The sequence below is a fragment of the Phyllopteryx taeniolatus genome, chromosome 1 (genome assembly GCF_024500385.1).
Source record: "Phyllopteryx taeniolatus isolate TA_2022b chromosome 1, UOR_Ptae_1.2, whole genome shotgun sequence".
NCBI classification, from domain to species: domain Eukaryota; kingdom Metazoa; phylum Chordata; class Actinopteri; order Syngnathiformes; family Syngnathidae; genus Phyllopteryx; species Phyllopteryx taeniolatus.
Window position 1 is genome coordinate 50225790 of NC_084502.1, and position 17205 is coordinate 50242994.

Below are 17205 nucleotides of genomic sequence, written 5' to 3' on the forward strand. Positions count from 1 at the left end.
AAGTCGCTGCTTCTTATTTGGAGGCCTGGCCAATGACAGTGAAGACCCCAAGAACAACATTCCCAGGTAAGAAGTGTGAATCACTTTTCCTTGTGTGTTTTTGTTATCTTTGAATGATGTCATATTAGTGCAGCACATCAGCAGTCAACTGACAACACCAGGGTGACCTCGGACTTCTCCTCAGGTACCTGAATGACCTCTACTTCCTGGAGTTGCGGCAGGGCTCCAGCGTGGTCAGCTGGGACATTCCATTGACGTCTGGGCAGCCGCCGCCACCCAGAGAAAGTCACACGGCCGTGGTGGCAAGCGGTTGTCGAGGCAACCGTCTAATAATCTACGGGGGAATGAGCGGCTGCAGGCTGGGGGACCTATGGGTGCTCGACATTGGTGAGTCCTCCGCCACAATGATGCCACGCCATCACGAGTCATGTGGTGCATGTACAGTGACAATCATTGTGTGTCCTGATGTCACAGACTCGCTTGTCTGGAGCAAACCAGCGCTCAGTGGGACTGCCCCCTTGCCTCGCAGCCTGCACTCGGCCACTACTGTCCATAACAAGTAACGTTGCTCAAAAGAGCTTTGTACCTGCCCCACTTCACCCACCTGTTTGCCTCACCCTCTCCACCTGTTTGTCAGGATGTATGTGTTTGGAGGTTGGGTTCCTCTGCTGATGGATGATGTCAAAGTGGCAACACATGAGAAGGAGTGGAAGTGCACCAACACACTGGCTTGCCTCAATCTTGGTAAAAACAACAACTGCTGCCATTTGATGATGTATATACACATACACACAAACTTTTATTTTTATATGGTTGAAAGAGAAAGTAATGGAAGTGTGTGAGCAGGAATAACCGATCTAAAGCAGACTTAACTGTTCCACTTGATAAGACAAAATTTCTGTCTGTGTGGGCAGACACACTGTGCTGGGAGATGGTGCAGATAGACAGCATGGAGGAAAACATTCCGCGAGCTCGTGCCGGTCACTGCAGTGTAGCCATCAACTCCAGACTTTACATCTGGAGTGGGAGAGATGGCTACAGGAAGGCCTGGAACAACCAGGTGTGCTGCAAGGACCTCTGGTACTTGGAGACAGGTGGGTGACTGGTATCAGTTTACAGCACATTCCACCTTCCTCTCACTTGGTTGAACTAGTACCACCTGTGTGTCCTCAGAGCGTCCCAGTTCACCGTCCCGGGTTCAGCTGGTACGAGCCAACACGTCATCTCTCGAGGTGAGCTGGGGACCATCGCAGACCGCTGACACCTACCTGCTGCAGATACAGAAGTACGACATTCCCGCCACGTCTGTGGCAACCCCAGCCGTTTCCACAGCTGCCACAGCAGCAAACTCTCTCAAGAGCTCTGCTTCCGTCGCAGCAAGTCTGACAAACCAAATCCCTCACATCGCGTTAGTCTCCTCTTCCACAGCAGCCATATCTGCAAACCCATTGGCAGATGCTGCTAAAGGTCTAGGTAAGTTTGTTTGACTGTCTCTCTTTGGTTCTGACTTACTTCCTGCCTTTATCTCGGGGTGGGGGGGGGGCTGACGTCATAGCCTGTTTTGTACTCCTTGAACGCTGGCAGTAAGATCCATTCCACACGTCCACCATCTGCACACAGATCTAATTGTGAATATTAGTCCGCGGTGGACTAATATGCAAGCGCATTGGCCTGCGGTTACACCTGCGCGCTCGGAACCTGCTTTGTTTGAATAAGTCACAGGAGTTGACGAGACCAGAAAAAACACTTTCGCTGCTTCTGCTAAGAAGTAATGGTACTTTTACCCCGTTACAATGATCTAAATGTCGCTCGCTCCTTTTATTGATCAATTATTGCTTATCAACTAATTCGTGGGCGAGACTACGACTTCCGCATTGGGCGCCGTTTGCACCAATCTAATTTCATTGCTAGTGATATTTAAGTCTAGTTCACCAATCAAACGTCACAAGAAAGTCACATGGCCTCACACAACGGCCTATTGGGCTTCCCGGGCATAGGTATGAACACTTAAGCCAGCCCGGCTAATCTTCGTGCCTAAATGGAAGTCATGTTGGGAAGGTCGTCGTTACCATGAAGGCTACTCTTGTTTACATTTAGACGAACAAAAACAACAGCTTTCATGTATTGTAGTATTTGTCTGGCACTGTCTGCCCAAATGTGGATATTGCAGCTCACTTATAACTTTAGAAAACACCGTGCAGTAAATTGCAAATGTTTTTATTTAAAATAATAAATAAAAAAATGTAAAATTATTTATTAAATTCTTTTATTGCTTGTGCCGTTTACTCTGTACTTGAGTAATGATTTCACGGTGTACTTTATACTGTTACTCAAGTATTTTTTTTGACTACTTTTTACTTTCACTTGAGTCACATTATTGTCAAGTAACAGTACTCTTACTTGAGTACAATATTTGGCTGCTCTACCCACCTCGGGAGCGGACATCCTCTATTGCTACTCTTCGTTTAAGCAACGTTTTTGCTCATCAATCAGTCAGTGTCGTATTTGTTGCACTGGTCTTTTGTATTTTCGCGTTGAGGTGCTGCGGGTCGTGGCCTTGGTTGTGGTCCCAGAACCGCGACGCACACGTAACATCGGCGACAAGAGTTGATCCGCTAGTACATTTTGTATTAATTAGGAAACGTGCCTACCTACTAAGTTGGAGGCCAGAACAAAAAAGCAAAGAAATTAGGCAAATTTAATTTTAATCTTAAATTTGTACATCAACATGTACTTTAGCAATGTAAATAAATGTTTTTCTGTGTGAAGAAATTTAATTTTGCCTTATTGTACTCTTCAGAGTCTTCCAGGTTGCTTAATTTGTTAAAATAAAAACAATTCTCTGTGGGGGCCGGGGGATCCCCCCCCAGAAGGCCCTACAATGGGTTTTTTTTCGTCACCTTTCTCATGCCTTTGTTTGCATGTCTGCTTTTCCCCCGGTGTGGTTCCGTTTTGTTATTGTACTGACTGGTTTTTTATTTATTTATTTATTTTTTTAAAACTTCTATTTTGTAGACCCTTAGCTTGCTTCATGTTTTGTATTTTTTTTGGCATTACCTTTCCATTGTCACACCAAGTCCTGATAAGTCACTGCTGAGTGTCTTCAAATGTAATGATTTCGGTAACATAAATCCATAAATTTTTTACCGCTTATTCTGTTCATGGTCCAGAGTGAGCTCGCGTCTATCCCAGCAGACTGGGCGAGATGCGGGATACATGCTGGTCTGGTCACCAGTCAATCACAGAGCACATGTTGTTATACAGCCATTCACAATCTAAGACCAGTTTCAGACAATTTGGAGTCTTAAATGAACCTAATATGCATCTTTTTGGAATGTGTCAGGAATCAGAAATAGTGTTTGGGTGTGGATGTGATGTGACGGCGCTTTATTCAAGTGTTAATGTGAGAACTGTTTGGGGGTTGTGGAGCTGGAGCATATAGAGCAGGTGCCACTGATTCATTCTCATCTGGGTATTTCTTTGTACAGCTGTCTTGAAGGTGGCCACTCAAGGAGCAAGAAGTGACACCTCCAATGTCACAGTGCGACAGGCCACGCCAAAATACCCAGTTGCCGTGACCACACTTCCTGCAGGTGTTCGCATGATGGTCCCCGCCAAGGTTGGACAAGCTACAGTAAGTAGAGCTCCAGTTTTGAGATGGTGTCATTTTGACAAGAGGCATAAACATTCTGCTTCTCGTTTGCTTTCAGCCAATCAGCAGCAGTCCTCAGATGAGCGGCATGGCGGCGCTGGCAGCAGCGGCTGCAGCTACCTGCAAGATCCCGCCTGCCACAGCGACCATGTTCAACGTCCCGGCAGGGGCCTCCATCATGAAGACTGCGGCAGTAAGTTCTGGATCCGGCAGCCTTCCCGTCACAATGGTAGGCTTCATCGTTTAAGCACATGTGACATGGTCTCACACAGTCCAGTCCTTGACGCCTTGTCCTGACAGGTCAGCAACTATGCAACTCGTATCCTGAAAACAGCCGTTGCACAGGTGGATGGGGCAACTGTTGTCTCAAGCCCCGGCACGGGCAGCCGACCAATTATCACAGTGCACAAGTCTGGAACGGTGACAGTTTCCCCGCAGACTCAGGTGGTCACCACAGTGGTAGGGGGAGTCACCAAGACCTACACACTGGTTAACAGCCCACTGGGCATGGGAGCGGGCGGTGCTCTGGTGAGTGATGTCACCTGATACTGATCTTAGACCTGTCAGGCTATATGCGTTTTGATCTTAAAGTGAGCTTTTACAATTTGTCTTCCACAACAGCACACAAAAAGCTTTTCTGCTAATTTCAGTTGTTCACACTAGGGCTGCAACTATCGAATATATTGGTATTCGGGTATTATACTAAAATTATCGAATAATCAGGTATTCAGATAAATTATATTTTTGCTTAGTTAAAGAGCAATTCTGAATACACAAGGAAAAATAAGCCATTTCACTTAATGAATGACCAATTGCTTTTCTTTTTTTACACAATCAACTATTTCTTTAATTGACATTAAGCAGAAAACTATTTTGCTAGAAATATTTTCATCGTGGCAATTTCAAACAAATAAAAATAAATAAAACTAATTTCAGTTTAATCTTAGCATTTTTTTCTACTTGGCTGTTCGCCTTTCTGATCAGTTTGAAATGCTCCCACAATTTCAGAATTTTTTCACATTTGTCTTCTTTGACATCACCATCTTCTCCTTCTTTTGTTGTGATTAACGGCGGCTTGCAAGCTACCGCAGAGTCAGCATTTTTTTGCGCTCCTTGAATCAAATACTCATGCTCCAATTCTGCCACTTTCGCTCGCTACAGCTACTGTATATACCAATAGTATCATACTGGGTGGGTTGGCAGTGAAAGAGTTAAAAAGGTAGATCCCGAGACAGGAAAAAAAATCCAAAAATTTTCTATACTCGAAAGATTTGAGTACTCCCATAGATCATTTTACACTTGAAACTATTTGAGTCCCAGGATGGACATGTTTGGAAACAATGAGTCCCAGCCCTGGAACAATGAGTCCCTGCAACTGATCACCACGGAATACAGATACAGACAGTAATCCTACACTATATCTTGGTACTTGTTTCGTTGTCCTGCTGTGTTGCAGGTTTTTATTACAGTTGTTACTCTATTTTATTTATATTGTTTGTATGATACTTTTGTGTTATCCATTGCGCTCTCTCGATTTACTTTTATATTGTTTTTTATTTTATTTTTTTTATGACGATATATTTTCCCAAAAACTATCACGACAAACGATAGTATCGTTGGTATTTTTTATGACACTGATATAGGGATATTAGAGCATAATAATTCAAGTACATCCTTTTTAACATAAATAGTATATTGAACATAGGCATTGTAATGTTAAACAATAACTAAAATGTCTTAGATAAGAAATATAAATACACAGGATCTGTTCACAAAAATTTAACTTGAACAAACAAACATTTGGCACAGATGAAGAGATTACACACATTAATGCCTTAATAGGCAATATACTGCCAATCAAGTTTCCTGTTGGTTAAGAAAATAAAAAACAGCACAAGGAGATCAAAGCCTCCTGTTTTGATTCAAGATTTGTATTACTTTTCAAAAGTCTGCAGTCTTTCTTTAAAAACTGCTTGTCGACATGTTCAATGGCTACATCTTTTACAATAGTGAGTATGCTATACTATACATAATGTGAGCATACGTGCGACATATTCACTGTCACATTTGTATTTGCATTGTTTGTGCCAACATTTCCATAATTGTAAGCTGACAGGAAACGGGAACTGTCCCACTGTGTTTTGTTTTGTTTTTTGCTCCCAGCTGAAGAAATTTTTTCAGATGTGGGACGCACATCAAACAATATCCCTGACTCGTTGCAGCCCTTTATCACATGTACAAATCTAACAGCATGGCCATGTGTGGAGCAAAAAAAACCTAAAACAAAATAATTTTGACCAATCATGGCGCCAGATTCTTCTCAAAATTAACCAGGATGAGCGAGGCTACAGCTATTCCCTACGTTACCATATTACAATTCAGTTGTCTAGGTTTGAGCATTTTTGTGTTCATCTAATTTATGAATTTATAGTCTTATTATTAACTACCCTAATGTAGATTTTCACTTCACTTAAAGTGTAGTGAAAATGTGCATGCGCCCAAATGTTTGGTAGGACTGTGATCTTGTTCAGGTCTTTCTGTCAACTGATGACATCATACTTTCGTGCTTCTTTAGATCAGCAACCTGGGGAAGGTGATGTCTGTGGTGCAGACTAAACCTGTCCAGAGTGGAATGCTCACCAGTCAGACAGGGAGTAGCTCTGTTGCACAGATCTTGCAGGTACTTTTTAGAGACTAGTGTTGCCGTTAGTGACCGAATGCACGCTAACAATGTTTATGTATGTTAGGCAAAGGGCGCCCTCCCAACTGGAACCATCTTGAAGCTGGTGACCTCTGCCGATGGCAAACAGACCACTGTGCTCAGCAGCCCGCAGACTGGCTCTGTTGTAACCAAACCTGGTGCCACCATCATAAAGACCATCCCTGTGTCTGCGCTGCAAGGGGGTGCAGGTAAAAAAAGAAACAAAAAAAGTTTTAATCGAGTCCTCGATTACAGAGGTTTATGACTAACTCAAAACACACACAAAACACAACAAGAAGTGGAATTTTATAGAAAATTTAATTATGTCTAAAGGGAAATCTACAGGGAAACCATACGAAGGGATCTAACTACAAAAAGAAAACACGAATAATGGTGAAAGAAAGAAACAACATATGGCTGAAAAAAACGATCGAAGCCGCCGGGCCGGCTTCTTTGACCGGAAAACGCCGCCGTCTGTCCAAAGGTTGCTTGCACACGTAGTGTCAACGGTGGACAAAGGGAAAAGGGGACGGGGGAGGGTGGGCCGAAGGCCGCCCCGTAGCTGGAGACCTGTTAGCCAAGAGCACAACAAAAAGAGCCCGGAAAGAGGCGAGAGCCAAAGGTTAAATACCCTGGGGGCGATCGAAGGGACTGAGAAACTGGAGAAGACCACGCCCATCAACTTGAATTTCGGTTTACAATTGAGCCATAAAAATGGTGTAAAATATATATTAATATAAACTACTCCCAACTTTGTACTCTTACTCATAGATCAAGCATATAGAATGATTGTTTAAACCTTAGTCTTGGCAGATCAACTGCTTATTTTTCAATACATTTCATACTGTTTGGCTTCAAATCAAGACGAACAGTTCTCAAAGTCTCGCAGCTGGACTTGTAAAGCTGAAACAATGACACAGACATCAAGGCATACATTTCGAATATTTCTGCAGAGTTGGTAAAATATCAAAACAGACATTTATCTTCAGTTAAAGAAACTTCGAATGAGAGTCCACAGGTTTGCAGTAACTCTCAAACGCCAGTGGGTGTTGCCTGTGTCCCAGCAATTGTTCATAGTGAGTGTTGGCCGCTCCTTGCGTGCATGTTTTATTATTAAAACAAATAGTTCATAGCGGTGTTTCAGTTTGTGAAAAAGGCGGGGATTGAACATAATTCAAGGTCCGGGAGAAATAGTTCAATCTGTGGCATATCCAACGAGTAAATCTATCGTTGTCGATATGACCCAGCTTGGTCTTATTGGAGAGAGGATCTCCCAACCTTTTGGTCGCTATCAGTTCTGCACATAAAAAGGTTTTTTTTTTGTCGGGGAGCTGCTAACTAGTTTGAGGTCCGGGTGAGATAAATAACCCATCCATGTGGCCGTCTTGCACAGCGGGGCGGCTTGGAAGAATGCAGTTTATCACGTAGTTGGGGCGGGGGGGGGGGGGTTGCTATGACAACTGCACGATTGTCACTACAACTGTATATCTATCAATAATCTTTTTGAACCAAGTTAACAACAGAATGGAACTGACTACCTCATTCAAATGTAGCTGCCCTGCTGACACGCACCCAAACTGTCACATCACGAGTTCTTCGGGTGTGTTCACAGCCAGTCGGAAATCACAAAACCCCTCAACTTTAACAACCAGGTTGCTACAGTTATGAAGAATAAGTAATGAAATCAACTTTACCTTGACTTACTGGCTTGAATCTTCTTCTCAGTGGATATGAAATATATTCAGACCCCCTTAAATTTTCCACTCTTTGTTATATTGTAGCCATTTGCTAAAATATTTTTTTCCCTCATTAATATACACACAGCACCCCATATTGACAGAAAAATATGGAATTGTTGAAACTTTTGCAGATTAAAAGAGAAAAAACTTAAATATCACACAGCCATAAGTTTTCAGACCCTTTGCTGTGACACTTATATATTTAACTCGGGTGCTGTCCATTTCTTCTGATCGTCCTTGAAATGGTTCTACACCTTCATTGGAGTCCATCTGTGTTTGATTATACTGATTAGACTTGATTAGGAAAGCTACACACCTGTCTATATAAGATCTTACAGCTCACAGTGCATGTCAGAGCAAATGAGAATCATAAGGTCAAATAAACTGCCTGGAGAGCTCAGAGACAGAGTTGTGGCAAGGCACAGATCTGGCCATGGTTACAAAAAAATGTCTGCTGCACTTAAGGTTCCTAAGAGTACAGTGGCCTCCATCTTCCTTAAATGGAAGACGTTTGGGATGACCAGGGGCCTCATGTACAAAGACCTGTGTGGATTTCCTCCTAAAACATGGTGTACGCACAAAAATATTCCGATGTATGAAACTCTGCGTACTCATGAATCCAAGCACATTTCCTTCGTACATTCCAATCAACGTGGAAATGACCGCACATGTTGGAGTAGCCGACTCCTCCCTGTCCACGCCCACATTTGAATATGCAAATCACATTTAAATGAACCCTGCACCTGAAATGCCGATCTCTGCATGATCAGAAAAAAAGGAAAATGAGCAAGGTAATGAAGAACATTTATTTTTCTGAATGTGAAGTTTCTCAATGAAGTGGAGGCACGCAAGACAATCCTCTTTGGCACGCTGTCTTACGGTGTTAACAACACGCGAAACAGGAGCGAATGGGACAGCGTGTGTGCGGCTGTTAATGCTGTGGAGACAGAATAGCGTGACACGCTGAACTAAAAAAGAAGTGGTCAGACATTAAGGTGGATGTGAAGCGGAGGACAGCTGACCACCGCCAAACTGTGGCCAAAAAAAGGCGGAAGAACCGGCGCGGAGAGCCTCACCACGTTCGAGGGGAGAATCGCTGCGATCATGGATGACGCTGCTCTCTCAGCGGTGATGGGAGGACGTGGCTGACTACGATCACAAGGTTAATATGTATTTTTTTAGAACACATAACAAATGTGTTCATACAGTAACCTGCACTCACCCCTGTGAGATAAAGGTTCACGTGTAAATGTGTGGTATTTGTAATAAATCTTTTGAATACAAATAGAAGCACATCAGCATATCAAAGAGGATATCAAAAACTTTGACTCCTTTTTGATTACTCTATTATTTTAAAACACAGGAGTGGACACGCACACCGACATAAAAATCATGTTTTTTATGTTTTTCATAAATGATCGACTTAATCAATAGGTGTCCTCACAAATATCAGTGGTTCATTAAATACGCTGGTTAACAAATGAATTCTCAGTCCTTGCCTCAATTGCATTGTTGAAATCAAATGTTGCCGGGCATAAATTGTTCATCAGTGTTAATTATTCATGTGTCTGTGGTGTGCAGATTTATGAGAACAGTTTCCCAGCATCACCTCTAAGTGTCGCCAAAGCATCAAAAGCTGCAGAAACGTGCGTATGCCAGCCATGCAGTTGGCGTGAGGCACCGCACATTTCCACGGTCATGTCACTCTTGATACATCGGAACTTTGCCGTGAAAAAGAACGGACGCCATGTTTTTGTGCGTATGAACCTTTTGTATATGAGGCCCCAGAACCCTTCGTAGAGCTGGTCGTCCGGCCAAACTGAGCAATTGGGGAAGAGAAGAGCCTTGGTGAGAGAGGCAAAGAAGAACACAAAGATCACTGTGGCTGAGCTCCAGTGATGCAGTCGGGAGATGGTAGAAAGTTCTAGAAAGTCAACCATCACTGCAGCCCTCCACCAGTCGGGGCCAGGCATTGATCATCACCTGTACAATACAGTCCCAACAGTGAAGCATGGTGGTGGTAGCATCATGCTGTGGGGGTGTTTTTCAGCTGAAGGGACAGGGCGAACGATTGCAATCGAAGGAAAGATGAATGCGGCCAAGTACAGGGATATCCTGGATGAAAACCTTCTCCAGAGTGCTCAGGACCTCAGACTGGGCCGAAGGTTCACCTTCCAACAAGACAATGACCCTAAGCACCAGCTAAAATAACGACTGAGTGGCTTCAGAACAACTCTGTGACTATTCTTGAATGGCCCAGCCAAAGCCCTGACTTAAACTCAATTGAGAATCTCTGGAGAGACCTGAAAATGGCTGCCCACCAACGTTCACCATCCAACCTTACAGAACTGGAGAGGATCTGCAAGGAGGAATGGCAGAGGATCCCCAAATCCAGGTGTGAAAAACTTGTTGAATCATTCCCAAAAAGACTCATGGCTGTATTATCTCAAGGGTGTATTATCTCAAGGGTGCTTCTACAAAATACTGAGCACAGGGTCTGAATACTTATGTGTGTGATTATTTAAGTTTTTCTTTTCTAATAAATCTGCAAAAAATTCAACAATTCCGTTTTTTCTGTGAATATGGGGTGCTTTGTGTACATTGAGGAAAAAAATGAACTTAAATGATTTTAGCGAATGGCTGCAATATAACAAAGAGTGAAAAATTTAAGGGGGTCTGAATACTTTCCGTACCCACTGTAAGTGCCTTCTCCCAAATGATAGTCTGGGAAATGCTATCACTCGCTAGCTGTTTTTCATTTATCCATACGAGCAACAGCTTTTCGACCTTGTCCATAAGTTTCTCTGTCCTTTCGAAGGCACTTCACTGTCACTCACTTGGCCTTGTCAGCAGCAGCAGTACATTTTTTTTTCCTCCCCCACAATAGTAGCAATTGTGGGCTTGTTTTTTTCTATACTCAACACAAATAGTCTTTAAGTCCACAATGAGTCCTTCCCTCTTGCCACGCTTGTCTGTTGCATCCATATTGAGCTAGCAAAATGCAGGAAAGGCACACAATGATGCACTAAGCAAAGTAGTGGCTGAGAGTGAGCCACCTCCCCACGATGGGCACAAAAGGTATGAATGAAATGTTTGCACATTGCGATGAGAGGTTCACCCATTGGGCAATATTTTGTTCTGTCTGGTTTGTAAATCGAATAGTTCGAACATTGAGGCGTACGTAAATGTGGGTTCCTCTGTACACCTTTCGGCTCCATGAGACACATTATCTAACCTATGCAGAGAGCGGGATATCTAAGACGTGTGGCACTAATCAATCTTTTAGTTGCAATATTTACAAATAAAAACCCACAACCCACGCTTCATTTCAGCAGTGCACACCTGACTAAAGCTCCTCCCCCAACAGGTGGACCAATCACAATCCTCACCACCAAGATGGTGACACCTGGGGCTGCTGGGAAATTTATCACTACGGTCCCCAAAATCTCAGCGGGACAGCAGGGTGTCACACAGGTAAGACGTTCCCTGTGGTTACAGTGGAAACAAGAGGACATCGAACAAGGCCCATGCAACGCCATTTCTCTTGCTGTGTCCAGGTCGTGTTGAAAGGGAATACAGGTGCTTCAGGTACCATCCTCAGGACCATCCCGAAGGGCGGAGTCAGACTGGTGTCACCAGGCGCCATCGGCGCCAAGCCTGTAGTCACCACGCTGGTTGTCAGGGGGGCGACAGGTAAACACCCGATGCTCCTGCTGGCCCATCATTGTGCGCATGTAAACCCAGCAGCGTCTCTTGCCTGTCTCTACAGGTGTGTCCAGTCTGGGGACGGTAACAGGAAGTGGGTCCACCATGGTGGCAGAATTAGCCACCAATGCCTCCCTAGGCACGTCCATCACCACTCTGCCGACCATCGCTGCGCTCACCGGCCAGGTCACCACGGCGACGGCTGCATCTGCTGGACCCAAGCAGGTTGGACACAAGCAGGTTGGACACAAGCATCCTGTCACCTAATACCCTTTTCTGTCTGGCAGCAATTTCAGTAAACATCAGAATAATTACCAAAAGTAATAAAAAATTAAATTGGGAGAATTTCAAACTCCCCTGTTACACAGCAAAACTGTTCCAGCACAAAAGGCATACAGATCCACCATTCTGCATTGCCATGCAGCTGAAGAGGACAGGTTAATTATTATTATTATTTCTTTTAAACTGTCGCTGGTTGTGGTTCTGATTCTGAAAGGTTATGCAGTACAGCATTTGTGTTCTTACAGGTAACTTTAATCATGACACCGAGCGGAGCAGAAGCCCAGCCGCTGGTCCAGGATCTGCCTGTCTCCATCATGGCATCACCCACCTCAGAAGAAGCAGGAAGTACGACGGGCATGCTGACAAGTAGTGGTCCGGAAGGCGTTAATGGAGATGCTGTTACTGCCTGTAGGTTGATCCAACACAACTGTAACCACAAGCATTGATGGGAAGAGATCATCTTCTAAAATCTATTTTCATCCTAATCTTCATCAGCATTGTGGATCAAACTCCAGATGCATAGTAGTTTATTAGTAGCAAAAAAAAAAAAAAAAAGAAGAAGCTTTTTGAATAATCATACCTGCGGCTGGCGTGGCTCAAATGAAATGGTGTGGAAAGACATGAGTTTGACACGTGTATGTTTACTGCAGTTACTGAGGTCTGCTCCAACCCGCCCTGTGAGACGCACGACACGGGAACCACCAACACCGCCACTGTGGTGATGGCAGGCACTGGTCAAGTGTTGCAGGTGAGCTGTCAAGGAAGTCAGCTTGTGCTTAAATGTAGAGATGGGGACTCGAGTCACCATTTTGATGACTTGTGACTTGACAAAAACTCAGACTTGATTTGGGATTTACACTTGGGACTTGCCTTGAGACATGTCTTGAAATAATTGATTGTTGTTTATTTTATATGTTTGGTTTAAAAATAAAATACAATATCAATTAGTTATTGTCTATATGTGAACGCACGCTGGGAATGGCACTGTCATGACTGGAGGATTAGCCTGCTAATCATCAAACCCCTCGCGTCGGAGAATTACGCCTTCATATCAGATGGCATCATGTCGGCGGGAGCAGGAAGGTGTGCAGAGTGTTATTACTTTCAGCTATAAAAACTACCAGTGTGATGTTAACTGGTGAAGAGCAGAATTAAACATTTGTTCAAAGAGAACGGAAAGCCAGGCTACAACACTAAACACCTTTTTTCATTTGAAGACCCATTCTGCTCAGTAAATATTTATTAATTTGTGAGCCTTTTTTTTAACTCAATACAGCAGTTACAGTAGCTAACGTTAGTTTATACAAAGTTCAGGGTTGCTGACATCAGGCATTTTAGCCATGGTGGAATCCTTATGAGGCCACATTGTGTACGGCTCGCAGTTAACCCAGGAGTAGTTTGGGTTTTGAGCCACAGTTTGGTACATTTTCAGTATACTGTATGTTTTGTGCATAAACAGAACAACCTTTTTCTCACACATTATCTCTATTTTGCGTGTCAGCAAAAACTGCATTTTGTAGTGTACTGAATAATGTAACTTATTTTAAGTTAGTTATTTAAACACATTTCAAATTGTTAACTGCCGATTATTCCTTGACTATTTGTATACACATGACAATATATAGCACTATAAAATATCACAAATTAAAACTGACTAAAATTTAAACAAAAATATATGTATATAAATGGCAAATATTCCCGTTATTTGAAATTAGTCTTTCTTAATGAAGACCAGATACTGCAGTTAAGACTGCATTAATCTAGTGTAGACGCTCTCGTACAGTGCAGCTCTGCTTGCTTCGCCCATGTTTACCTTTTTCCTGCTGATTTACTTGTTTTTCTTCTTCCAAAGAAATTAGAAGCAGCGACTCCTGGAAACAGGGGTGATGAAGAAGTAATGGGTAAGTATGGCATCCAGGACAGGAACTTGGAGGGGCAGATGGTGGTAGACTTTGCAAAAAGGATGGAAATGGCTGTAGTGAGCACTTTTTTCCAGAAAAGGCAAGAACATAGGGTGACCTACAAGAGCGGAGGTCGAAGCACGAAGGTGGATGACATCCTGTGCAGACGATGTAATCTGAAGGAGGTTACCGACTGTAAAGTAGTGGGAGGGGAGTGTGTGGTTAGACAGCATAGGGTGTTTGTGTCTAAGATGACTATGGTGGTGGGGAGGAAGATTAAGAAGACAAAGGCAGAGCAGAGAACCATGTGGTGGAAGCTGAGAAAGGAATAGTGTTGTGTGGCTTTTTGTGAAGAGGTGAGACAGGCTCTCTGGACAGGAAGGGCTTCCAATAAGACTGGACCACTACAGCTAAGGGAATCAGAGAGACAGGCAGGAGAGTACTTGGTGTATCTTCTGGCAGGAAAGGAGAGAAGGAGACTTGGTGGTGGAACCTCAAAGTATAGCAAATCATCCATCCATCCATCCATTTTCTGAGCCGCTTCTCCTCACTAGGGTCGCGGGCGTGTTGGAGCCTATCCCAGCTGTCATCGGGCAGGAGGCGGGGTACACCCTGAACTGGTTGCCAGCCAATCGCAGGGCACATAGAAACAAACAACCATTCGCACTCACAGTCATGCCTACGGGCAATTTAGAGTCTCCAATTAATGCATGTTTTTGGGATGTGGGAGGAAACCGGAGTGCCCGGAGAAAACCCACGCAGGCATGGGGAGAACATGCAAACTCCACACAGGCGGGGCCGGGGATTGAACCCAGGTCCTCAGAACTGTGAGGCTGACGCTCTAACCAGTTGTCCACCGTGCCGCGTATAGCAAATCATACAAGGAAATACAGGTTGGCCAGACAGAGGGATAGAGATGGGAAGGATGTGCACCAGGTTAGGGTGATTAAGGACAGATGGAAATGTGTTGACTGGTGCCAGTTGTGTGCTGGACAGATGTAAATAATACTTTGAGAGTTGATGAATGAAGAAAATGAGAGAGAAGGACGAGTAGAAGAACCAAGTGTGGTGGACCAGGAAGTGGCAATGATTAGTAAGGGGGAAGTTAGGCATTAAAGTGGATGAAAAATGGAAAGGCAGTTGGTCCTGATGACATTCTGATGGCGGTATGGAAGCATCTAGCTAGGACAGGTGGCTGTGGAGTTTTTGACCAGCTTGTTCATCAGAATTCTAGCAGGTGAGAAGATGCCTAAGGAATGGAGAGAATGTGTGGTGGTGCCCATTTTTAAGAACAAGGGTGATGTGCAGAGCTGTGGGAACTATAGAGGAATAAACTTGATGAGCCACACAATGAAGTTAAGGGAAAGAGTAGTGGGGGCTAGACTGAGGACAGAAGTATTTGCGAGCAACAGTGTGGTTTCATGCCTACAAAGAGTACCACAGATGCATAATTTGCCTTGAGGTCAGAAGGAGTGACATTGTGTCTTTGTGGATCTACAGAAAGCCTATGTCAAAGTCCCCAGAGAGGAGCTGTGGTACTGCATGCGGAAGTCTGGAGTGGCAGAGAAGTATGTTAGAATAATATAGGACATGTATGAGGGCAGCAGAACAGTGGTGTGTGTGCTCTAGGTGTGACAGAGGAATTTAAGGTGGAAGTGGGACTGCATCAGGGATCAGACCTGAGACCCTTCCTGTTTGCAGTGGTGATGGATAGGCTGATAGATGAGGTTAGAATGGAATCCCCGTGGACCATGATGTTTGCAGATGACATTGTGATCTGCAGTGAAAGCAGAGAGCAGGTGGAGGAACAGTTAGAAAGATGGAGGCATGCACTGGAAAGGAGAGGAATGAAGATTAGCCGAAGTAAGACAGAATATATGTACATGAATGAGAGGGGTAGAGGGTGAAGAGTGAGGCTACAAGGAGAAGAGATGGCAAAGGTAGAAGAGTTCGGGTCAACAGTCCAGAGCAATGGTGAGTGTGGTAAGGAAGTAAAGAAACGGGTCCATGCAGTTTGGAACGAGTGGAGGAAGGTGTCAGGTGTGTTATGTGACAGAAGAGTCTCTGCTAGGATGAAGGGCAAAGTTTCTAAGATAGTGGTGAGGCCAGCCATGATGTACGGATTAGAGACAGTGGCACTGAAGAGACAACAGGAAGCAGAGCTGGAGGTGGCGGAAATTAAGATATTGAGGTTCGCTCTCGGAGTGACCAGGTTGGATAAAATTAGAAATGAGCTCATCAGAGGGGCGCCAAGATTAGATGTTTTGGAGACAAAGTTAGAGAGAGCAGACTTCTATGGTTTGGACACGTCCAGAGGAGAGTGAGTCAGTATATTGGTAGAAGGGTGATGAGGATGCAGCTGCCAGGAAAGAGAGCAAGAGGAAGACCATAGAGAAGGTTGATTGATGTCGCGAGGGAAGACATGAGGGCAGTTGGTGTTAGAGAGGAAGATGCAGGAGATAGGCTGACATGGAAAAGGAAGATACGCTGTGGCGACCCCTAATGGGACAAGCCGAAAGGAAAAGAAGAAGAAAACCTAAACATATGTAACATCTAAAAGGGAGGACAGAACACCAGCAGATTATCGAGGAATCCGGCTGGCCTGCGTTGCGTACTTCAACCCCGAGATAGCGGCCGTGGACGGTCGCTACGGCGAAGGGCAAGAGGACACAAGTCAATGCAAAACATTGACATCAACTTAGAACTAGATTTGAGCCAGTTTTACAATAATGAGCACTAATGAGCATCCAACTGTGAAATCTGACATTTTACACAAAGGGGTCCTGGCTGTTGTCAACCAACAATCAGAGGTCCTGAAGCGAGATTACATTGATCTCCTAACAAAGGTGCAGTGTTTAGGTGCTGAGGTTTTCATAAGTGGACTTCTCCCAATGGTACGATTTAGAGATAATCGTTTCAGTAGGCTCGCTCAGTTAAATAAGTGGCTCAAAAGAGTGTGTACTGCTCTATCTGTGAGCTTCATTGACAATTTCTACATTTCTTTGGGAGCGCAGACCTCTTTACAAGACAAATGGTTTCTCTTAATAGACAAGGAGTTAAGTTATTGGCTGCCAACATTTTTTTTACTGTGTACCTCATTCAGCGGCCCGAAAGGAAAACATTGTCCTTGTTCATGATCCAGTTGTTCCCAAACAATCGGAGGAACAAGAAAAGAGATAAGCCGACACGAGGTGCAGATGGAGTCACCAGCGTCACCCAAACAAT

At 44.0% G+C, this 17205-nt stretch overlaps 1 protein-coding gene across 4 annotated transcripts in view; it reads left to right on the forward strand.

The window, feature by feature from the left end:
• LOC133465221 (host cell factor 1-like) overlaps positions 1–17205 on the forward strand; it is a 57181-nt gene that overhangs the window by 1940 nt on the left and 38036 nt on the right. For 3 of the 4 annotated variants that reach the window (XR_009784578.1, XM_061747766.1, XM_061747774.1), the window contains exons 3-18: positions 1–66; positions 185–387; positions 475–559; positions 638–744; positions 915–1094; positions 1174–1473; positions 3489–3634; positions 3711–3881; positions 3953–4180; positions 6228–6332; positions 6400–6562; positions 11460–11566; positions 11650–11785; positions 11862–12037; positions 12325–12487; positions 12730–12827. The exon at positions 1–66 is cut by the window's left edge and continues 95 nt beyond it. Coding sequence is in view for 3 of the 4 variants with exons in the window: in XM_061747766.1 (XP_061603750.1) it covers positions 1–66; positions 185–387; positions 475–559; positions 638–744; positions 915–1094; positions 1174–1473; positions 3489–3634; positions 3711–3881; positions 3953–4180; positions 6228–6332; positions 6400–6562; positions 11460–11566; positions 11650–11785; positions 11862–12037; positions 12325–12487; positions 12730–12827 (2434 nt within the window). In the remaining variant the exon portion in view is untranslated. The remainder of the gene's footprint in view (positions 67–184; positions 388–474; positions 560–637; positions 745–914; positions 1095–1173; positions 1474–3488; positions 3635–3710; positions 3882–3952; positions 4181–6227; positions 6333–6399; positions 6563–11459; positions 11567–11649; positions 11786–11861; positions 12038–12324; positions 12488–12729; positions 12828–17205) is intronic. The other variant, XM_061747787.1, reaches the window with a different exon arrangement.